At 43.1% G+C, this 25,292-nt stretch overlaps 1 protein-coding gene across 1 annotated transcript in view; it reads left to right on the top strand.

Annotated features, from left to right (window-relative positions):
* The window catches only part of LOC149204474 (uncharacterized), a 325,325-nt gene that overhangs the window by 80,674 nt on the left and 219,359 nt on the right, over nucleotides 1–25,292 (top strand). Inside the window, exon 5 of the mRNA XM_089397135.1 lies at nucleotides 7,200–7,323. Within this exon, the coding sequence (XP_089253261.1) occupies nucleotides 7,200–7,323 (124 nt within the window). The remainder of the gene's footprint in view (nucleotides 1–7,199; nucleotides 7,324–25,292) is intronic.

Below are 25,292 nucleotides of genomic sequence, written 5' to 3'. Positions count from 1 at the left end.
AAAGTGAATTTTTGCCCTAGTGTTGATATGCAATTCATCAGGAAGTTTGAGGGATATGCAGTTCATGGTAATGTTAAATTCTTAAAGTAAAAGTGATATTCTCCTTTATTTTTCATTTTCATCCTTTTACTTAAATTTTTAACATTACCATGAAATGACTCAGGATGTTTGAGAGTGGTTTCGCCCTCATTGGATTTCATATGGAGAAAGTAGAATTTTAGATCTCACTCAAAATCCAGCAGACTTATTTGTTTTTCAGGATTTCAAGATTGGAGGGATTGCAATGTTTCCATTGGATTTTATCATGTACTAGGGTATGGAACTTGTATTTAATCAAGAGAACCAAGCCCTCTATGCATGGGAAACTCCCAATAATCAAGATCATGTAGGGTACTAGGGTATGAAACGTGTATTTAATCAAGAGCACTAAGGTCGTTCAACTATGTAGGAGGAGACTCCCAATACAACAATGGTCCTTCTAAAGAATGGGATGTGGATGCAGAAAACCCTGATTTGGATCTCTCTCTTGCAGCCTTATAGTCTTTATTGTACTTGCAGCCTCATATATTAATATAAATAAAGGCTGATTTTGAGATTTGGATATATAATAAAGGTTGCTTTTGGATATTCTGATATTTTTATTTTAATTATGTGATCATTCATGAGTAAATGTGATGTAAATTAAATCTTAATGTTTAAGTGTAATAAATTATAATGTATCATTTATGCTTTATGATTGCACATATATATATATATATATATATATATATATATATATATATATTCGCGTTTCCCCGTTTCCAAAATTTGGGGAGGTCGCGTTTCGTATCGCTTCCCGTTTCGGAAACTCGTACCCGTTTCCCCGTTTCGTGCAACTTAGCAACAAACTGATATTACACTGTAAATATCGAAGTAAATATGACTGCAACCTTCACTAATTAAATTATATGCTGAAACAAGAATTGAGCAAGAAGAAATAACCACACACACAATTGACATCGTTGTTTTTGGACAAATGTCCCTGGAAAATCCCAATGCGGGAAAACTGGTGCAACAATTGAGGGTTTGTATTATTATGCAATAGTTTCTGAATACAATCTTTGGATGCCTTACTGGCTATCTGATACAGAGAATCTAACACAGAGAAATTAGTGAGAAATACCTCACACTATCACTGGCGAACCGACACTGATCCAGGTCCTGGATGGCTGGCCCCACATTGGCTCTGCGCAGCCTTTGCATCAGCCTCTCTAGGGTTTGTGTCACCTCTTCCATGGATCTTCTGCTATCTGCAACTTCATTCCTCTGGCCCTCCGGTCTCACACCCCGACTTCTGGCTTTGGAACTCGACTTCCCAGCTGAATCTCAGACTCCCTCTGAAGCTTTGCACTGCCTCTGCGTGGCATTGAGCTGCCTCTTCTAGATCTCTCTCTGCCTTCTCTACAATGTATCCCTAGATTAGGAAATTCTGCAACTGGAAAACTATCCTCGCCCCTCACTACAAGAAATCTCCTCGATGACTTCTCCGGCAACTGCTGTGCTACTCTCTTGACAAATCGGTCTCTTGATTTCACTTGACGTGTCTTGCAAATGGCCATCGAAGTCCTTCTTATAATCTTCTCATTGAGTAATCAACGACCTAGATTAAATTCTAATCAATGGCTCAGATCATATTGACTCGATCTCCGTCTTTTTCTAGAAGATTCACACCCAATTTTACCCTTTAATTATTTTAATTTCCTAAGTTTAGACTTAGGCATCCATTAAAAATAATTAATTATTTTAATAAAACTATCTCTGGGTTGAATTTCCGAAAACGACTTCTGGGTATTCTGGAATACATGTGTCCTAGCCTCCATGCAAAATTTGAGGCTTAGAGCACATCCGATGTTATCTAAAATCAACATTGGAGAGGTAGGTTATGAGTTGGAGCTACCACTAGGGAGCAAGATCCACAATATTTTCCATGTCTCATGCCTCAAAAAGGTATTGGGGAAATAGGTTACAGTTGTTGTAGAGTTGCCTCCACTTGATGATGAGGGGCATCTAGTTTTGGAAACAGAAGCCATCTTGGAGACCAGGGAAAGGAAGCTCAGAAGTAGGACAATCAAAGAATAGTTGGTGCATTGGAAGAGCTTGTCGGATGAGGATGCTACTTGGGAGGGCGAGCACATACTTGAGCATCCAACACTGAAGTTAATTGGGGACAAGCAACATTTGGGAGTGGAGGATTGTAATGTCACTTCCTAAATTATTTTGGAACATGTTTAATTTCTACATTTTGGGGCCACTTTTGGAGGAGATGGGGTCCATTTGATTTTTATTAGAAGACTTAAGAGTTAGAAGTATGTTATTTTGGATTTTGTTAGTAGCATATGAGGTCACCCACACAAGGAAATACGCACTCCCTAAGCCAATGGTTTAAAATGGATGAATCATGAGAGTGAAAATCGAAGGCTTAGTGAGGGACCCACGAAGGAGGGAAAAAGGAAGGAAAAAGGCTCCACGAAATATATAAAAGGAAGGCAACACTCTTCATTTGACATCTTTGGCATAATGAATTTCTTCTCAGTTGCTCGAGCTGCTTAGCTGGGTCATTTGTTGTTTAGCACGAGTTTTCTGGGTGGAGAACTCACCATTTCATCAGGGGACTTCGAGTGCCACCCTAGAGAGGTTCATCCATAATCTTTCGAAGGTGATTTTTAGTGTGGTTTCCAACATTTGTAATTAGAGTATTCCCTTTCGTATGTATTCCTGGAGGACGTAGTGGGAAAACCATGTTGAGGTCCTTTGCATTCCTCAGAGGAGCTATTGTTAGGAGAATTCCAGGGAAGAAGCTTTGGTGATTTTCTGTTCATTTGGGTGAGTTTTGGGGCTGAAGGTGATAGCTTCCTTCAGTGGGGATTTCGTAGCTCCTGGGGCCAGCGCAGAAGGAAGAGATTGGGCACACGTGGGTGGTGGAGACTCAGCCATTGGAGTTGTTCCTTGCCGAGAGAAATAAGGGAAGTATTAGTGGGGTTGATTGCTACATTTCTGGAGTGTTTGAGGAGGATTTTGTTGGTGTATTGACAGTTAGTGTGCTTCAGCAGTTCTAGAGGGCGTTGGGCTTTTTGGGGGTCGATTTTGGAAGGTCAAAACCAGGCCAAACCATTTCTGGGTTTGTGGGTTTTGCTTGAGGAGCCTAGATATAATTTTGCAGAATTTTCTGAGCACCGGAGGTGGGGTTTCCAGCCATATCTTTGCAGCAGACAATGCATAATTGCTGGGGACTGCGTAGTGCAACAATTGGACAGCTGATTGTAGTTCCGGATTGTCATTGCTTCACTTAGGCTTTGCTCCGCTTGCCTTTGAGGCAAGCCCAGGTGCATTCCTTCCATATTTTGTACACTTGCACCAGTTCATAATAAAATGGCTCAGCTGCTCCCATATTTATGGGTGTATTCTAATTGCTTTGAAATTTCTGTGGTGAAAAATTGTTATTTGCTTGCATATCACTGTTTTTCCTATTTTGGGACATTACATCTTATGCAATGCCTTGACAAATCTACCACGAAATTCAGTAATAGTTTCATCTTCTCCCTTTTCAATGTGAAATAACTCCCTCACTAGGGATATATTATCCTGCACCCACTATATCAATTCAATATTCATGATCAATCATGAACCTTTTGCAATGGAGTCACCAAGGGAGACTCAAGTAGGTATCCATGCTTGTATTTCAGAATAGATGTGCAGGTTATGCAAGGCCTGGAATAACTTCTTGTGCATCAACAAATCTTGGAGATTGTCACTTGTTATCTAATATGACCCAATCCTATACTGGTGAAGTAGTCAGATGAGTCAAAATATAAATCAATAAATAAAAACTCACCATTGTCATTGTAGTGTATGAGGATTGATGATGTCCTACAATGGTGCCAATTTGTGATCTCTTAAATCTGCTTTGTGTAACTGTAAACCAAAGAAACAACTATGAGTAATTGGTGTAAGGTCACTGATAATTACTCCTCCATCCAGATTGGTGTTTCTCCATGAACAGGGGGAGTCCCTAGTGTTCATGCACTGCCAATACTTTGGTAGCCGTAGCTAGTATGAATGATCAACACACAATGTCTTTTAATATGCACGCAAGCAACCATAGACAAAGTAAAACTTAAAGTGAAATAATATGAGAGATTCGTCTTCACAATAGCTAAAATATTAAGGAAAAAAGGAATATGGACATATTCTTTAAGTGATCAAAATCAAAGTAAAGGCACTTAGGCCGCCCACATTACTGCAACAAAGGCTATTCAACCAGCAAATTCCAAGAGCTGTAAAGAAACTGCATATTTAAGCTCTATTAACGTAATAGTCAAAAGTTTGCATCATGAAGAAAAGCTACAAGATTTACTACAAAGTAAGCATTGCACAGAGTGTAGGAAGCAATGAAAGAAAGAAAGGATGGAACAAGAGGTTTGACTGCTGCTCAATGGAATAACTCCTTAATTCTGTTCTCTTCAGTCCTCTCTTATAGAACCTCACAACTCGAAACCTGGAGGCCTGGACACGTGATCAGATAGTTATCTGCTGTAATCACGAACTGTTAGCCACTAAATTGACCTACTGTCTAAGTATAATAGAATTCCATTTGTTGTAAGCCATATTCAGGGTAGAATATCCATTAAATCCATGATGCTATCACCCAAATATATCTTCATTTTGCAGCCAGCTACCATGTAAGACCATATTTGATCAAAAGAATACTCAGGCATGAAAACAGGTCTAAAAATTCATTAGACAGTGCTTAAGATAAACCTGAAATGCCTTTATCCTGAAATACGTACTACTAGAGGAAATGCCTGTAAGCCATACTGGAAATTTGTTGTAAAAATGCCCCTTGCACCGCAGCTGCATGGAGTCAACATATGCTGTGATTGGTGTGAATATGATGTTTGTCTCTTAAAATGTTTCTCTTTAATCTCTGAGAAGGTCATCTCAATAGGGTGAATACTGGCAATTAAAATCCAAAAGATACATATCATTGAACTTGTCCAAACATATCTCGGCAAAGGGGTGTTTAACTGTGGTTTCAGATCAGACTTCAATGTTGATGCCAAAGGCTGATTTTACTGTCAAATTCCACTTGAAGATCCTCTCAAAGAATGGCTGACGTTTACCTCGTAATTTTTCTTATATCTGTCATGGAATAACAGCCTTGATTGCCAAATAGTCAATGCCAAAATCTGCTGGAAATACCCCTGAAGATAACACCATAATACTATGAAAGATTCATGTCAAGCATCTTAAGAAAGTCATCAAATATCCACTAGAAGGACGATCCATCCATTCTGACCCAAAAAACTATAGTTTCCACCTGTATGCAAGCATCCCTTAGCTGTAATCACTCTGTTGATTCTTGGCAAGCATAACTTCCACAGATTCACCCGCTTTCATGAAAATTTCAGTGTCTGAAGTTTGAAATAACCTGGAGTCAAAGTGTAGAGACTACTTCTCTACAGGCTGCACACTAACTCAGCAAGACAAAGAAATGGAGAAACCTTCAAATGATGTGAAGAAAGAATACATGTAAAGCTAGGTTTTTGTCAAACAAAAGGGTGCAATAAGGTTAAGCTGGAGTAAATTTAGCAAATCCACTTGGAGTTTGTAATAACCAGCTTGTTAACAAAGGAGAATTAAACTTCACTCAATATTGCCAGTCTACTTCACTAATAATAAAACTTTCAAAATCAGAGCTGATTTATTAAAACAAAAAAATGAGCCAAGTTCAGCTAGACGGCCTATGTTCAAGGAAATGGGTAATCTACTGGAAGGTTTAGAAATGAAATCAAGAGAGAAGACCAAGATTAACAGATTGCCAAATATACGGAAGGAAGTTGACCTAGGATTTTCTTGATGAGACAAAGCTTGTAATGGCTTCCTTATGTCACACTCAAAAATTCCACTTGCCCAGTTTGACTCAATTCATAACTGCTCACTGGAACCAGGAATTTAGAACCCACGCCAGCCAAAACTAGTAATGCTAAATATATGCATGCCAAAATTAATAGTTTGATTCCTAAAACATGGGAAAGACGAAAAATGAAGGAAACTGCTATGAGATCACTGCTGCTGCGAAAAATAGCACCATCTCACATGTCAATGAGATCAGTCTCATCAGACTCAGTTTTCTGCGAGGAATCCAAATATATGCTCAAAATTGCAATCTGAGACCTGAAACCATAACTGCTAAAAATAACAGTGCCTTGTAAATACTTGCATGTCACTTGGAACAATCTCATTGGCATTGTGATATCGCAAAGATGAAAAATATATGATTGACATTAACATGTGGAGCTTTGAATTCAGGCTCTTAGAAAATAGGAGAACTGCTAAAAATAGCAATTTCCTCCAACTCTAGACAACATGCCTCTGAAATGGACTCTAATCACTGTGCAGCTTGATGCACCTGTCACTGAATGCCAGCCTGATGAAAGCTAGCTGGATCTTAGCCCTCTAGTTGCACAGGCAATTCTGGGGCTTAACAGGAACCTCCACTTAAGAAACCTTATATGATAAATTTTTAGATTAAATCTAAATGATGTTGGTAACAAAATGGTGAAGACCATGCAAGATACACTCCAGAGACTAACATTCCTTCTCATTATCTTACCTCCATTCATGACTTTCCCTTTAGTCCATGGTGATTTAGAATCTAGATCAACTAGTACTTTGACTACTACTTGGTGAAATCATTAAGAATGTGTGTAATAGTTTTTTAAGTGATTAAGAGACTAGTTTCTTACACACCATGCATTTTTTGAAAAATATATATATCAATTCTTGCATTCTAGAAGGTGCACAATAGAAGAAATTCATAGTAGTGGCTTCATATCATTTTGAAAATATTTTCCACAAACCTAGATGCCATGAAATTTTATTTATGCTCCTACAGATTGCATTTTTGGACATCTTGCTTTCTTGGAGCTTAGTACATGTGTGGTTATCCTTTGCACGTCATCTGAAATCATTTGTACCTCCAATAATGTACATGGAGTATTTGAGCAATCTAAGTCCTTATGAAGATCCTAAAGAAACCTGTGTGCAACACCCTGCTTTTCATTATGCTAGGATTGAAATTAAACAGTACTGCTTGTGTAATGATTTTTATGTCCTGTGGTGCAAACATACAATTTTTAGATAATATTTTTTCTTTGTAGGGTAGTTGCAATTTCACTATCTACACTCTATTTAGGATTGTTGTACAACCTATATGTGCCTGACTGGAAGTTTGAGGTGCAAATAACAAATTCTTCTAACATTCCATCGATCCAAAGTAATACTGTAAGTTTTCCTATCACTTCATCCCATTTCTGTTGAGTTTTTTCCGAAATTTTACTTGGATAGATATCTATCATAAACAACAAACTTGTGTTATTTGTTGTACTGAAGTTTTCTTTTCTCAAAGATGAACTCATCAACATTGTAAATGTTTCATGCATGCAATAATCATTAATTTTATTTTAAGAAAGAAGGCCAAGGTAGTAAGTTCCAATCATAACAAAGGGAAACAAACATACAAAGCTTCTTTAAAGGGTGAAAGTAGAAATGATGCTGCTAAACATGTTAAAGTTGCATAAAACCATCAAGCAATTTCGATAAGGCTTTTTGATTTCCAAGATGCTAAGAATGTAATATTCCTAACAGAAATATTAAGTGAATAACAGAAACATGCACTATGACAACAACTAGGAAATTCAACACATATGCAGGAAATCACAACACAAGAGGAAATGCACCAAAACTCTGAGCCATTTTATTTATTTCCGAGCAAATATAGTACAAATGAGTATGAAAGAGGAACCTAGGCTTGCTACAACAAGCAAATCCAAACCCAGGTGATGATCAAGCTGCCCAAATGTCAGATGAGCTCCCCACCATGATTTTGTGCTAGCCCAAAAAATTATTGCCACTGCTGTTGTAGGTGAATTGAGATTTGGCCCTCAAATCTACTCCAAAAATTCTGCAAAATTAAATGTAGGGTCTCCACACTAGCTCCAATAAAACCCAAAAATATCTCATGGACCCAAGTGGTGGAAATGGTCTTAGGGTAATTGCGCCCTCCTCCAACAATTTACGCTGCTAACTGCTGAATGGAACTAGGAATTCTGCCCTCAGAAATGCCCAGAAAATTTTGTAAAATTAATCATTTCCTTCTCTCACCAAACCCACAAAAACCCAAAAAGGGTTTGGGCTGAATCCACCGACCCTCAGTGACTCCCAACAAGTGTAAATTACTTGGCTAGAAAATGCCCTACAATTTAGATATTGGTGAATTTGGCCCGAATATCCCTCCAAGAAATCCTCCCTAACTCCTGCAAATTTCTCCCCTCAATCACCAAGCAGATCTCAGCTTGAATGCTCCCCTAATTCGGAGTCTCTGCAAGTGCACAAAAGCTGTCAGTAAACCCTTGTGCAGGCCTTGGAATAGATAAATTCGGTCCTCCAAAATGAAACACTCTCAGCCCTACAAATCCCTAGGGGAAATTTCATCCTCCTTATGGATAATTCTTTGCAAATTCTTTGGCCAAAACTCCACTATCTATTAGCTTCTCTCAGCCCCTTTAAATTTCCTTATGAGCCCTAAGAGAAGCACGCTCCAATTGGAAATAGTATGCAATGTAGCTCCTAGAGAAACCCTGAGATGGACTCATTCTCACTCCCCTAGGGTGACACTCGAAGTTCACCAAAGGTAGAGGTGGAATTCCGCTTGGAATTCCTGGTGTTAAATCACACTTTTCTTCTTGTGCTAAACAACCCCAAGAGAAGATGAAAGGTGAAATGTAATCGTCAAAAGATGATTAGCAAATGAGCCCATCCTCCTTTTATGATTAACACTCCCTCTTAGCGAGGAATGTGTTCTAGTGCTGCACACCCTGCCATAACACTCTGTCTTTATATCATCTCTATTATGTTGCTGATGTTTGGCTGCTGCTGCCCACCAACTATTGTGCAACTCTGATGATGCATCTGTGTTGCTGCTGACACTGCCATACTGCTGCCAACACTGCATCTGCGCTGCAACTCCGTCTCATCTATTGTTACTGCAACTACAACATCTGGAACTAAAAAAACATCAGAAATATTGAATCAACTGTGTTCAGTATGATGCATTTGTCTCCTGAGTCTTTGAATGCTACTAGCATTTGCACTGTCACTGAAGAATCTGAGCCACCTGCTCTACTGTCAAAACTGCATTGTGCTCCTTAGTATCTGACTGCTACTAGTTTGCAACTGTCACTCTATTATTGACTGCATCAATTGTCACTGATCCTTCCCACTACTGAATACTGTGGGCCCCTGTAGCAAGGTATTGATCAATGAGGTGGAATCCTCAAGGACCCTGCTCAGTCTTTGTAGCTCTCTGGGGCTACAACTCCAAGTCACCCCACCTCACTCCTGGAGATATGGCTACCATCATGGAAAAATTTGATCTACTCATATTGTTGTTGCTACTGCTTTGTTGCTATATTTGCACTGTTGTGGTAACTACTACAATAATGAGTATGATCTCCCCAGATGATGAAGTACTAGCTTCCATAGGGCTGCCCCCTCTAAAACTAGACTCCCTTTGAGTCTCTGTTAATTTTAGGTATGTTCTATGCTAGAGCAATTTATTTCAATTTTCATAGTTAGCTCAATATGTTTTCTAGATTAGCAATCACTTCAGCATTAAAGTAAGCTATAGATAGAACATAGACATAAATCGCAAAAGACAAGCCAAGGCAAGAGGACACAAGATGTGGCGCTAGCTAGGGACAAACCCCAATGTGGGGAAACCCTTGATCAATTCTTCTTATATGTTCTTCAATAGTTTATCAGAGAAAGAGATAGTACATTTACAACAGAAGTCAACACTTTGACTTATCTAGATAAGAGCATAGATCATCTCTAAGAAGATGATACGTGAGATCAGTTGAAGACATGCAGCTTCAACTGATTCTCCAAGGTGACTCCTTCACCTATCATTGTGTTGCATCTCGTCATCATGTTTCACCTCACCGTGCTGCACCCATCATCACATTGCTGGACCTTATGACCATGCTGTACACATCATACTGCTGCACCTTATGCTGCACTGTTGTACCTTGTGCCACTACTACATCATGCTGTCACCCATGTGCTTGCTACACCATAACTGCTTTGTGTACTTGTTGCACCAAGTACCATACAACTGTCCCAATGGTAGCTTGTTGTCCCTTTCATGCTTCGTGTACTTGCTGCTAAGTACCATACACCTGTCCCAATGTGCTATCCTATTGCACCATCATGAACTTGCGGATCATGCTGCTGCAATATATCATACTGCTGCAATATATCTTGCTGCTGTAATGTATCAAATTGCTGTAATATATCATACTGTTGTACCTCACCATTGTACTGTGATACACTTCATCTTTATACCCATCATCATGCTACAACATTCACCACAATGCTGTCACATTATATCATATCATGCAGCTGTTTGCGGCATTGCTGGACAACACTTAGGACAACCTTCACAATGTGGTCATGGACTGGTTAGGGCAACTAACAGTCCTACCAGCCTTCACACATCGGCTGCAACATCCCTACCAAGGCTACGGTTACCCTTCTTCAGCACTCCTACATCCCACGTTGGCTTTGTCATACCCCAGCATGCCTTACGCCCTCCTAACGTAGACCTGTAGGTGTGATAGGGACTGTGGCTTGCTGTGAATAGAACCCTTCTTTCTTTGTGGCTAGGAGCCTCCTTTAGGGCAGTGAAGGTGCTTCTCTTCGATGAGTTAATTCTCCTCTAGGACAACGTCCATAGGGCTGGCTTCATTGATTGTAATAGGGCAACGTAGGTGCTTCTTATATGACCTTTTCCTTCTCCACGTCTAGGGCTCTTTATGGCAGCGTTGAACCCTATCCTTGCTGCAATATAAGAGCCTCCATTTTGAATAGCGAAGGTTCTTCTCCATGAATGTAGATGAGGGCAACATATAGATCTCTTTGTCTAGGGCTAGGGCAAACCTCCTAGATCAGCATATTCTCTTAGGGATTCTTCCTTCCATTAAAACCCAAACGAATGGAGAGGAAGAGATCACAAGAGGATTGTGAGTGTGTCCAATTGACTTTCAAGGCACCTCTATTTATACTAAATATTTATACTAAAACTTTGAGCACATGTGGGGTTTATTTGGTTGCTGGCCAACCTTGACGAATTGTCCCATAACACAAATAAATTCATATCTCCATGAATGCTTATCGGAATCGGATGATCTTTAGATCAATCCTACACCTCTCGATGAGGGGGATCCAAGAAAAATATCAGCTGCCATTAATAAGATGATCCACATGGAGTTTGGCCCTAGTTGCCAATTTTAACACTCCCTCTCAACTAGGGAGAACTCCATCCGCTGATTAATATGTCTGACTATACTTTCTCTGCCATCAGTGCCTTGCACTGCTTTGCTCTGTTCAGCTCTGTTGAGCTCTTCTCTGCTGAACCATGAAGAAGAAGAATTGATCAAGAATGTCTCATACCATTCTCTACTGACCTGAAGTCAATTTTATTGATCCCAGATCAATATCACAAGAGAGTGTCTCAAACCACTCATACTGATCCTACATCAGTTTAACTGATCCCAGATCAATGGAGGTCATCCTAGCATAGGGAGTACGGTAGATACAACGATGCGTCGATCGATAGTACTACTATGGTCCTTAACCCCATTTCCCTGCTCATTGATAAGATGAGAGGTACTTCGCATGAGTCCCAGACTACATGGATAGGATACCTTGACAAGAGAATTAATCATCCTGTCCCTAAGTCACCTCGGGGTATCACAGGGGAAGGCTGAGCCATTCACCATGTACACAGCGCACCATTAGGGGAGGGTGAGTCGCCCTATGGTCACGTGTTGCTCTGGTAGTACCCCAAGCCCGTCAGAGCTCCCAGAGCTCAATGCATGCAACATGCAGGACCCTTATAAGAAGGTCTCTCAACAGCTCCAAGTCGTTCGGGAAAGTCACAAATTTGACCTTTCCACAGGAATGCTACAGAATTTCTGCGACCTGTACATCAGTCTCAATGTGATGGAACCTCCTCACTCATTGACGTACCATATCCCAGATAAGGTAGTATCTAATGTCTATCTGCTGGACCAATCATCAAATACGAGATTCTTCAGCAATCGAATCCCCCCTTGGTTGACACAGAAGATCATGGTAGTAGCCATCATGTGTACAAACAACTCACTAAAGAGCTTTCACAACCAAGTAGCTTCATACGAGATCATACTCGTAGCTATGTATTCGGTCTCAGTGGGGCTTATAGCAACCGACTTCTGCTTCCTGCTCATCCATGATATCGAAGCGGAACCCAACACTGAGAAGCGCTCTGGTGATCCTCCACACTGCCTACCCAGTCAGCATTCGAATAATCATGCAACGTTATATTTCCGGCAGTGTATCTCAATCCATGAGAGATTGTGCCCCGAAGATATCTGAGAAGATTCTTGGCACCAATCTAGTGTGGCTCAATCATATATGAGTGCACCATGTTAACATATATCCAGACGGAAGTTCACCAAGAATCATTAATGCAAATGAGTTTATGAAACTCAGAGGCATTTCCCAAATCTGGTCCGGCATCACTACCATATAACTTCTGAAAGTTAAGATCCTCGAGGTAGTCATGGGCTTGCAGTTTACCATTCCACATCCGGAATCCAACTCCCTCTTACTTTTGCAAATGAGAGGGTCTGCACCTGTTAGAAATAGGTCATCCTCTAACAGGTGCAGACCCTCTAACATGGAGTTTGGCCTTAGTTGCCAATTTTAACAGTCTCAATCTCCCCATGGGAAATCTCTCTGCTCTCTCCTAGAAACCCACACTTTCCTCTTGCACTAGAAACTGACTGCGAAGTTCTGCACCGGGAATATTTTGGCTAGAACTGCACCTACATGCTGCAACTAAGCAATTAGCACTGCCCGTGTCACTGCAACTAGTTTTGCGACTAGTTCTGCAACTGTCTTTGTGAAAATTCTATCACTGCAGCAACTGATTTACTTTTCCTACTTATTCCTCAATAAGTTATTTATGAAATTACTTCAGTAAACATTAAAATAAATACTGCTGCAAATATCACATCGTAATACAGAAACAAACATATGCACAAGAATCAACACATTGACACAGATATTTTGGACAACAGTCCTTGGAAAAACCCAATGTGGGAAAACTGGTGCAGCAAGGGAGGATTTTATTATTATGCAGGAGAAATATCTGAATACAAATCTAGGATGCTCATCTAGCAATCCTTTACAGAGAAAATATTGGCGGAAAATCTGAGTGAGTTTTACCTCACTTCACCTGGCAGAATTCCGGCTGATCCGACACAAGATTGGCTAACCCCGGCTATTTCTGCATCACCTCTTTTGCCCTCTGCGTCAGCTTTCCTGGCAGTTTTGGCTGTTCTCGGCAGTTCCGGCTTCTGCCCTCTACGTCAGCTTTCCCGGCTGTTCCGGTAGATCCCGACAGTTCCGACTGTTCTCGACACTTCCAGCGTTTGCCCTCTGCATCAGCTTTCCCGGCTTCTACCCTCTATGTCAGCTTTCCCGGCTGTTCCGGTAGATCCTGACAGTTCCGACTGTTTTCGGCACTTCCAGCGTCTGCCCTCTGCATCAGCTTTCCCGGCTGTTCTGGTAGTTCCGGCTATTCCCGACAGTTCCGGCTTCTTCCCTCTGCGTCAACTTTCCCGGCAACTCCCGGCAGTTCCGGCTGTTCCCGATAGTTCTGGCTTTTGCCCTCCTGACTGCTCACCAGACCACTGGTTCAACTTCTCAACTAACCCCGCTCCAGAAATTGAACTGACTGGTCTCCCTCAATGTGTTCTCCAAGTGACCCTTAAGCCTCCTCTTATACTTTTCTTGTTGACAGATCAATGGTTGAGATTAAGTCCCTAATCAGCGGCTAAGATTAACTCTTGCTTGATCCATGACTTTTGGACCATTCTAACCCAGTGTTATATTAATTCAAATTAATATTTTATTTCCCCGAAGTTTAGATTTAGGGACTGCATTAAAAAATATTAATTATTTTAATATTTCCCAAACTGTTTAGAATCTGCCCAAACCCTTTCTGGGTATTGGAGATCTCATGTGCCTTAGCCCCTCCACCAATTTTCGTGGCTAGAGCACATCCGATGCTACCTCAAATCAACACTCCCTCTTAGCGAAGATTGTGCTCTAGTAGTACCCCTTACTGAGTATCACCCTTATCATCTGGCATCGGTCCCTGTGTTGTTGCTAAGCCTCCCTGCCCAACATTCACTGCACTGTTGTATCTTGTACTGTTGCCCATGGCTCTGCATCTGTACGACAATTCCCTTTGCATCTGTGCTGTTGTTGGTCCTTTCTCCCAACACTGCATTCACACTGCAACTCCCTTTCCATCCGTGTTGATATCACTCCCATTTTTGCTTCTGAAAAGGGTTCTTTACCATCCCCATCTTTTCCCTGAAGTAGTCAAACTTTGTCCTTCCAAGGCCTTTGTGAGGATGTCTGCCACTTGTTCTCCTATAGGAGTGTATCTCAACTGTACAGCTCCTCGTTGGACACAGTCTCTAACAAAGTGACACCGGATATCAATATGCTTCGACCTATCATGAAATATTGGATTCTCAGAGAGTTTGATGCAACTCGGATTATCGCACATGATCTTGTCGCCTCCATATTCCTTCTGAATAGGTTCACAAGCCATTTTCTAAGCCATATGGCCTCACACGAAGCTGTGCTCGCTGCCATATATTCTGCCTCAGATGAGCTCAGAGCCACGGACTTTTGTTTCCTACTGCACCAGGAGGTCATTCCTGATCCAGTGTTGAAACAGTACCCAGCAGTACTTTTCCGATCCACTGAACTTCCTGCCCAATTTGCATCAGTAAATCCACTCAAACTGATATCCTTACCTTTGGTGTACAAGAGCCCATAATCGACTATTCTTGTAAATACCTGAGAATGTGTTTGGATGTTGCCCAGTGTGCCCTCTTTGGTTCCACCATGAACTGATTGAGGGTGTTGACATCGTAGCGAATGTCTGGCCTGGTATTGACCAGATACATCAGGGACCCTATGCGCTGCCTATATAGGGTGGGATCGACATCCTTGTCTTTTGATGCATCAATCTTCTTCTAGTTGGTGATCATTGGCGTAGCCATGGGTCTATAGTCCTCCATACCGAATATTTTTAGGATTTCTGTAGCATACCTCCCTTGCCCAAGGAAGATTTCTCCCTTCTGTTGCCAGACTTCCAACGTAGGAAGTAATGCATTTGTCCCAAATCCTTCGTATCAAATTCTATGGCTAGATTCTTCTTGCAGTCCCCAATGAGTCTGGATGATCCTGTTAGAAAGAGATCATCCACATACAATACTAAGATTAGAGATCGTTCTCTACAACCAAATAGTAGAGATTCGGATCTGCGTCACTCTTGACAAATCCTATCTTCTGCAAGTAGCCATCTATTTGACCATACCATGGTCTTGGTGCCTGTTTCAGCCCATACAAGGCTTTCTTCAATTTGCATACATGAGACTTCTTCTCATGAGTCTCAAATCCCTCTGGTTGTTCAATGTATACCTCTTCTTCTATTACCCCGTTCAGAAATGCCGTTTTGACATCCATCTGATGAATCTCCCATCCCATCTGAGCTGCAAGAGATATCACGGTCCTAATAGATGTATACCTAGCTACTGGGGCAAAGGTCTCCTCATAATAAATTCCTTCCTTTTGAGCATACCCCTTAGCCACAAACTTGGCCTTGTATTTCTCAACACTGCTGTCTGCAGCATATTTGATCTTGTAGATCCATCTTGAACCTACCACTGATCTGTCTTGAGGCCTTGGCACCACCTTCCATACATCGTTCACCATTATGGAGTTGTACTCCTCTACCATTGCATCTGGCCAAACCTGACGTTGAGATGCCTTATTGAAACTGGTAGGCTCTCCATCCTGAGCTACTAATGCCTGATATCTATCTGGTTGTTTTCGCTCCCTCTTATTGTTTCTTGGCGCACCAATGAAGTCCTCTGCATCTCGCAAAATCTGACGAAGTTACCTGCTAGTTCTTCCTCTACCAGCAGATGCTTCTGTTAGCTCCTCCTCCTCATCCTGAGAATCTTCCTGTCTTGAGGAAGAATTCTTTACTTCTGTTGGTTGAAGAGGCTTAACCAGTGGCTCCTCTTTCGACTGCTCCTCGGAAGGCATCTTATGAGATCTTCTGAAAGCCCTGTCCTCCATGAACTTTACATCTCGTCGAACTACTACCTTCCTGCTCCCTGGAAGATAGATTCTGTATGCCTTAGCGTTCTTGCTATATCCCACCAGATATCCCTTTTCCGCAGTTTGATCCAGCTTCTTCCTCTTTTCTTCGGGTATGTGGCAATATGCTAAACTCCCAAATATCCTGAAATGACTGACTTTAGGTGTCTTCCCTGTGAAAACTTTCTCTGGAGTAATCTTGCCCAATGCTCGATGAGGAGTCCTATTCTGAACATAGACTGCTGTGTTGCATGCTTCCGCCCACAGGAATTTTGGCATATCCTGATCATACATCATGGCCCTAACTACTTCTACAATAGTCCTGTTCTTTCTTTCTACTACTCCATTCTGCTCCGGATTGTAGGGAGCTATCTACTCTCTTCTGATGCCCTCCTTAGCGCAAAAATCAGTGAAGTCCTTGTCGACATACTCTCCACAATTATCTGAGCGCAAAAATTTTATTTTCTTCCCAGTCAGATTCTCCACTTGAGCCTTGAACTCCTTGAATCGACAGAAAACCTCGTCCTTGGTTTTCAGAAAATAAATCCAAGTTTTCCTTGAGTGGTCATCAATGAAGGTAAGGAAATACTCGACACCACTAAGAGCTTTGACGGACATAGGTCCGCAGATATCTGAGTGTATCAATCCTAGTACACTCTTGGCCCTGTGTTTGCTCCTAGGAAATGTTGCTTTGGCATACTTTCCTAGAGCGTATCCCCTGCATACATCATCTCATTCTATACTTAGATCCAGAACTCCTATTACAGTGCTCCTCAGAATTCTCAGAGCTCCATGGTGCAAGTGACCCATTATTCTGTGCCATAGTTCATTCAAGTCCTTGTCTCCATGACTGCCTATTAGTGCCATTGGTGATTCTAGTTGTAATCTATACAACCTATTACTTTTGATCTCGATCTGCACTTTCTTTTTTCCAGCTTGGGTGTTTGACGTACGTCGTATACCTTCTCCTTGATGAAGTAGACATCATAGCCCTTGCCTTGAAGTTGCAACACGGAAACTAAGTTCATCCCCAATCTTGGTACATGCAGCACATTTGTAGCACGGAACCGTTCTCCCAATTCTGTTTGAAAAACTATGGTACCCTTCCCTACTGGAGTACACTTTGCCTTGTTCCCCATGGTGATCTGAAAGTTCATCTTCTCTTTTTGATATTCTGAGAAACATTCCCTGATTCCCATCATATGCCATGAAGCTCCATTGTCTATATACCACACTTCTGATGATGAAAAACTAGTCATACAAGCCACTTCTTCTTCCAGCCTAGAAGCCAACATAGAGAAATCGAAGTCTCTTTCTCTTGTGCAATCTTCTGAGAAATTTGTGTGAGTCCCCTGATGTGGATGCCCTTGCATCGTGGTCTCGACTTGTAACTGATTTTCCCTTCCTGTCTCTGATTACTCCCTCTGATACCATGTGAAAATTCTATCACTGCAACCACTGATTTACTTTTCCTACTTATTCCTCAATAAGTTATTTATGAAATCACTTCAGTAAACATTACAATAAATACCGTTGCAGATATCACACTGTAATACAGAAACAAACATATGCACAAGAATCAACACATAGACACAGATATTTTCGACAACAGTCCTCGGAAAAACCCAATGTGGGAAAATCGGTGCAGTAAGGGAGGATTTTATTATTATGCAAGAGAAATATCTAAATACAAATCTAGGATGCTCATCTAGCAATCATTTACAGAGAAAATATTGGTGGAAAATCTGAGTGAGTTTTACCTCACTTCACCCAGTAGAATTCCGGCTGATCCGACACAAGACTGGCTAACCCTGGCTATTTCTGCATCACCTCTTCTGCCCTCTGCGTCAGCTTTCCGGGCAGTTCCGGCAATTTCGACTGTTCGCGGCAGTTCCAACTTCTGCCCTATTCATCAGTGTTCCTAGCTGTTCGGGCAGTTCCGGCTGTTCCCGACAGTTCTGTCTTCTGCCCTCTGCGTCAGCGTTCCCGACTGTTCCCGGTAGTTCCAACTTCTGCCCTCTGCATCAGCTTTCCCCGCTGTTCGATAGTTCCGGCTTCTGCCCTCTTAACTACTCACCAAACCACTCGTTCAACTTCTCAGCTAACCCCACTCCAGAAATGAACTGACTGGTCTCCCTCAGTGTGTTCTCCAAGTGACCCTCGAGCCTCCTCTTATACTTTTTTTCGTTGACGATCAATGACCGAGATTAAGTCCCTAATAAGTGGCTAAGATTAACTCTGGCTTGATCCATGACTTTTCGACTATTCTAACACAGTTTTATATTAATTCACATTAATATTTTATTTTCCCTAAATTTAGACTTAGGGACTCCATTAAAAAATATTAATTATTTTAATATCTCCCAAACTGTTTAGAATCTGCCCTAACCCTTTTTGGGTATTGGTGATCTCATGTTCCTTAGCCTCTCCACCATTTTTTGTGGCTAGAGCACATCTGATGCTACCTCAAATCAACAGTCTTCTGGGTATAGACTGCAACTAGCTTTGCAACTGTCTTCCGGGTACAGATTGCAACTAGCTCTGCAAATGCCTCATGATAGATTATGTATGCTGACACTGAACCTGGTACAATGATATTGTGGGCCCCTGTAGCACAGGTGATGATCTCGCTGCAACAATATGGAATTGATCTAATTGATCTCCTTGTTGCAACTGTGCTATACCCTTCCCAAATGGCACACTAGAGTCTCATACTCCTCCTCCTAGATCTAGTGCCCCATTATCTCTTGTTGAGCCTAGTCCCTGGCTGGGACCCTTCCTTTCTTTGCAACTCGCAATAGACAACTTGCACTTCCTTTGACACTTGTCTCTGGCAACTCGAAGTCGATTTGTTGCTCAGATCTGCATTCTAGCCAACCTGCTTAGCCTCTTCTGGCAATCTCGTACAATCATCCCTGCAGAGCTACAAAATCTGTGAAACTCAAAACTGGAGAAATAAACCTCGAAAATCTCCCTCTTTCCCTCTGCTTGGCTGCTGCTCTACTATTCACAGTCCCTCTTGGAATGTGTGCCTCTGTGTAATGTTCCTAACTAGGAAATCTAGTGATAAACAAAGCAAACAGACAAACAAATATCTAGAAATCAGATGCAACCAATAAACACCCATGAAAACACTGGAAATAGAGAACTCTTGAGCCATTTTATTAAATCTTCACGGAGCAAATACAATAGTGATGGAATGGTGCACCTGGGCTTGTCTTCAAGGGCAAGCATGACAATTCCCAGGGGAGAAAATGATGATCTAAGGGCTGCCCAACTACTGCTCCAGAAGTGATCTACGCTACCCAGAAACTGCGCTGCCTTCTGGAAAGGATGTGGTGAAACCCCTGCTTCCCTTACTTAGAAAATTCTATAACTTCAGCTCCCAGATCCTCAAACAAAACCCACCAAAACCCAGGAAGGGTTTGGCCTAGTTCAAACCGCTGAAAATTGACCTCCAAGGAGCACGTCCTCCTCCTCACGCTGGCAAACTCGGCCTGTCTAAAATGGGTTGGGAAATCTCTCCAAAACTACCCCGAAACACTAAGATGTTGTCCCCTATGGATTTCCACCCTTCTCCCAATTGAACCCAGCTCTGTAACTCTCTCCCCCAACTCCCACGTGAGCCCAGTCTGGTCCTCTACGCAGTCCACCAAGGCTGTAAATCGAACTGCTCAAATGCAGCAACCTCCTGCTCCAAAACTCCTCCTAAAGGCTGGGCCTCTGATGTACTCCAACTCTCCAACCTTTCCTGGCAAGTGTTGTTCGAATGAACCCCCAATCACAGCTGCATGTTTCCCTCTTTGCGTGTTCCAGAAATATGCTCTACTGGTTTGTTGGTTGAGTGGTATGGCCACAAATCTCCCTCGGTGCTCCTCAAGGTAATCTGAAATGCCTTACTAGGGTGGCACTCGTAGTTCCCCCGAAGGTAAGGTTGAATCTCTCGCCTGAGAGACTCGATGCTAAATAACCAGTTAACTCAGCTAAGCAGCTCGAGCAAACACAAGTAAGTTCGATGTACACAAATGAATGTCTCAATTGAGGAGTTCTTCCTCATATCTTCGTGGCCCTTCCTTCCCTCATGTGGGCCGCTCTCCAAGCCATTCAATTCCCCTCCAAGGCAATTTGATTTTCCCCAGTGCCCAAGTGCGTTTTTCCGCGTGGGTGGCCCCCACCTTCCACTAGCAATCTAATTCAACCTTCCTTTCTCCTAAGTTCCTAAGTCAATATTGCTGGGTTCTTTTCCTTATCAAAATTTATGCAAAATTGTGAAGAGACCAAAACTTGTTACAAATTTATTTGGGAAGGAACATGACAATCCTCCCCTCCCAAATGTTGCTTTCCCTCAAACAACTTCAGGGTTAGGTGCTCCAAAATGTGCTCACCCTCCCATGTGGCATCCTCATCCAGCAGGTTCTTCCAACACACCAAAAGATCCCTAATGGTCCTGCTCCTCAGCTTCCTCTCTTGGATATCCAAAATGGCCTCGGGCTCCAAAACCAGATGGTCCTCATCATCTAGTGGGGGTAACTCTACTGCTACTGTCACCTGTTGTCTCAACACCTTTTTGAGGCATGAGACATGGAAGTTGTTGTGAATTTTGCTCCATTGAGGCAGCTATAGATCGTAGGCCACCTCTCCAACTCATTTGACCACCATGTATGACCCATAAAAATGTGGTTGTAGCTTCTTGGACCCTTTTTGTTTCAAGGTGGACCGTCTGTATGGATGTAACCAGAGATACACCAAATCCCCCTTCTCAAAGTCTCTTAGTTCGATGCCTGTCAGTGTACATCTTCTGCTGATTTTGTGCTGTCACTAAGTTGTCCTTGAGAGCCTTGAGGATGTCCTGGCTCTATAGGATCTAGTCTTTGGCCTTTGGGGCCCAGCTATCTCCAAAAACAATGTCAGCGAAAGATAATGCATCATAACCATACAAGGCACGGAAAGGAGTCATACTGATGGACATGTGATGGGTGGTGTTGTAGCAATACTCACCCAAGTGTAGCCACCGAATCCAATCCCCCTGCTGCCCAGTCACGTAGTTTCTAAGGTACCCCTCCAACGACTGATTAACTCGCTCGGTCTGGCCATCAGTCTGGGGGTGGTAGCTCATGCTAGGGGTGAGCTTGGTACTAACCAATCTGAAGAGCTCCTGCCAAAATCCTCCCATGAACCTGTTGTCCTGGTCACTCACAATGTTCTTAGGAATCCCGTGCAACTGGAAGACCTCCCTAAAGAACAACTCTGCAACCTGTGAAGTCAAATACCGGGTCGAGATGGCGAAAAAGTGGGCATACTTGGTCAACCGATCAACTACTACATAGATGCAATTCTTGCCCTGTACTATGGGGAGCCTAGTGATGAAGTCCATGGAGATACTCTCCATTTTACCCTCGGGGATGGGGAGCGGCTGCAATAACTCGGTGGGGTGAATCAGTTCCCCTTTGTTCCTTTGACATGTCTCACACTCTTGTACGTGCCTCAACACATCCCCCTTGAGGCCCTTCCATGTGAAACGCTCCCTGAATGCCATGTATGTTTTTTTGAACCCCTGATGCCTTGACAATGGTGAGTCATGTGTTGTCTGGAGCACTCTCTCCCTCAACTGCGAGTTGGGAACCAGAAATATGTGCCCCTTGTAGTAGATGACCTCATCCATCACCCGATAGCGCTCATCTGCGTGGGTCCCCTCTAGAATCTCGCATGTCCTCCTGTCTTTGGAATACTCTACCTACAGTTGGGCATCCCAATCATGGCAAATGCTCATGAGTGAGAGGGCCGCGGGTCTCCTGGATATACCATCGACCACTACATTGTGCTTTCCTCGCACATACTCTATGTCAAAATCATAGGCCTGCACCTTGCTAACCCATCTCTACTACTTGTCATTGAGGCCCTATTGTCACATGAAATGACGAAGACTGTTGTGATCAGTCTTCACTCGAAATCTGTTACCCACTAAATACTGTCGGAATTTAGCCAAGGCATGCTTGATGGCTAACATCTCCTTGTCATATATAGAATATGACCTCTTATGGGGTAAGAGCTTCCGACTCTTGAAAGCAACGGGGTGCCCATCCTGAGATAATACTACCCAACTCCCTCCCTGGATGCATCACACTCCATGGTGAAGGGCTGGGAGAAGTCCGAAAGTGCCAATACTGGATAACTTCCCATCACCTCCTTGAGGTGGTCAAAAGTTTACTATGCCCCATCTATCCATGTGAAAGCCCCTTTCTTAGTCATGCCTGTGTGGGGAGCTGCCAACTAAGAAAACCCCTTGACAAACTTCTGGTAATACGTGCAGATGCCCAAAAATCCTCTCAACGTTGTCACATCTCTGGGTACCGGCCAATCACGGATAGCTTGTATTCCTCATGTACCTTCACCCCATTTGCGTTAATGATATGCCCCAAGTAGAGCATTTCGGTTAGGCCAAACTCACACTTGGACAGCTTGGCATAGAACTATTGTTCCTCCAAAAGACACAGGACCTCCTCCAAGTGCTATAGATGCTCCTCCCAAGTTCTGTTGTATATCAATATGTCATCAAAAAAACACCAATACAAACCTCCTCAACTGCCTCTGGAACACATGGTTCATACATGACTGAAAAGTAGCTGGGGCATTGGTCAACCCAAAGGGCATGACCAGGAACTCAAAGTGACCATAATGGCATCGAAAGGCTGTCTTGGGGATATCCTGATCCCTTACTCTGCTCTGATGGTACCTCGAACGTAGATCTATCTTAGAGAAGTACTTGGCTCATCTAAGCTCATCCATCAGCTCATCGATGCGTGGAATGGCGTACTGGTTCTTCAACGTCTTCTTTTTGAGAGCTTGGTAGTCAATGCACATGCACAAGGTTTCATCCTTCTTCTTCACTAGCACCACTGAAGAAGCAAAGGGACTAGAACTTGGCCTGATGTGGCCCAACGCCAACTACTCTTTGATGGCCCGCTTAATCTCATCCTTATAGGCCTTAGTGTGCCTATAAGGGGTGGTAATCACTGCCAGCACACTAGGCTCCAACTCAATGGTGTGCTTGAATCCCCTGTCTGGTGGCTTTCCTGGTGGAATATCTCCAAATACCACTGAGTACCTGTCTAGCAAGGTTTGTATGTCTAGAGGTGGTGGCTGGGCTTGTCCCCCAATCTCTGAAACCCTCAGCTCTACTGTGCACGCTATGTCTCCATGTCGCAGATTTGCTTCCATCATATGCACTGAGACTGTCTGTGGTGGGTACGAATGTATGCCTCTAAGGATCACCCATCTTGCCATCCAGGCTGGTGAACTCCATCTCCAGCTTCTTCCAATCGGTGGTAACTCATCCAAGGGAGTACAACCACTGGACACCCATCACCACGTTGGTGTCCGGCACATCAACCACAAAGAAATGGTCTGTCATGGAGTAGTTCCCCATGGTCACTGTCAAGGCGGGCACATACCGAGTGCACTGCATGGTCTGGTCACCCGACACCAAGACTGAAAAGCCCTCAAACTCAGTTGTGGTGAGGCCCCTCCTCTAAACCAACTGGGCATCTATGAAGTTGTGGGTAGCCCCACTGTCAACTAAGACTGACACCCGCTGCCCCTGTATCGTGCCTCTGATCCTAAATGTCAGAAATTTGGGGACCTCGCATAAAGAAGTAAGGACTCCCCCGGATGGGGCAAAGGATGCCCCCCCCCTGTGGAGGTGGTGGTGGTGGTCCCCTCTCTGTCGGACTCTCACCGTTTCCCACACCACACTCATGCTCCACCTTGTCCTCTTGGTCGCTATCTGATTAGACCTCGATGTAGTGGGCTTTGCCAACTGTGCACTGATGCCTTGGTGCCCAGGGCTCCCGACAAGTAAAGCACAACTTCCTCCTCCTAAGGTCCTTCTGTGTCTCATCATCCAGCTGCCCCTGTCCCTAGGTGGTTCTCTGTGGTGGGGGTCTAGTATCACTCCCCTTCTGGGGGTAGGGAGTACGTGCAGGAAAGGGTGCTCATGTCTTGGGGATGGCCCCCTGTAAATCTCTGGCACATGTAACTGCTTCCTGCAGCGTGGAGGGTCTACGTGACTTCACCAATCCACGCAGGGGATAGAGTAATCCCTCTATGAAGGTGTACACCCTCCGAGAATCTGATAGGTCCGACACTATCATTGAGACTCTCAAGAATTCCAATATGTATTGTTCTAGGTTGTCTGTTTGTTGGAGTTGGGTTAGCTCCCTGAAGTGAGCCTCTAGATCCCTCTGGTCAAAACGCTCCACCACCCTCCTGGTGAAATCCTCATATGAAGTCACATTGGCATGCCCCAAGGTAGCCAAGCCATGAAACCACCAGTCGTGAGCTTCCCCCTCTAGGTGCAACATGGCCATCTTGATGGCCTCCAACTTCGTCATCTGGTTGAGTTGGAAATAAGTGTCCATCTTCTCAACCCAGGCCCGAGCAGTGCACTTGGCAGTGCCATCGTATGTGGGGAAGTACATTCTCCCTATCATCCTCTGCAACTCATAGCTTTGCATGCACTATCCTCCATAGCCCTTGCTCTTCTCATTTTGCTTGAGCTTGTAGAAATCTCTGAAAGGGAGTGCTTCCCTGAAGTCTGCTGCCATGGACTGCCACTCTCTGAAGTGCTCTCACATCTGTGAATGATCTTCGGCTCCTGCTGGTTCATTCTGTGCCAAAGGCACAAAAGAGGGTAGTGTAGCTCGAGTTGGCCCACTCGTTGATGGAGGTTGTGCTGCGGGTAAAGGATGATTGAATTGTTGAGAGGCCCCGAAGTCTCTCCAAATAGAAATCCCCTAGGAGTGCTTCTTTCCTGGTTTTGCATTTTGATCTCCTCTAGAATTTCCTTCTGACCCTTTGATAAATCATTCAGAGCCTTCAAGAGGCTATCAAAGGCTATCTCCTCCTTGCTCTTGGGCTCACCCATGTCTTCCTCTACTACTGCTGCCTTTCCCCTATCCTCC

The sequence above is a fragment of the Pinus tabuliformis genome, chromosome 1_2, assembly GCF_031772625.1.
Source record: "Pinus tabuliformis cultivar Carrire ecotype Pingquan chromosome 1_2, CPIR1, whole genome shotgun sequence".
NCBI classification, from domain to species: domain Eukaryota; kingdom Viridiplantae; phylum Streptophyta; class Pinopsida; order Pinales; family Pinaceae; genus Pinus; species Pinus tabuliformis.
Note: the sequence above shows the minus strand (reverse complement) of the source record. Positions and strands in the feature narration are given on the sequence as shown.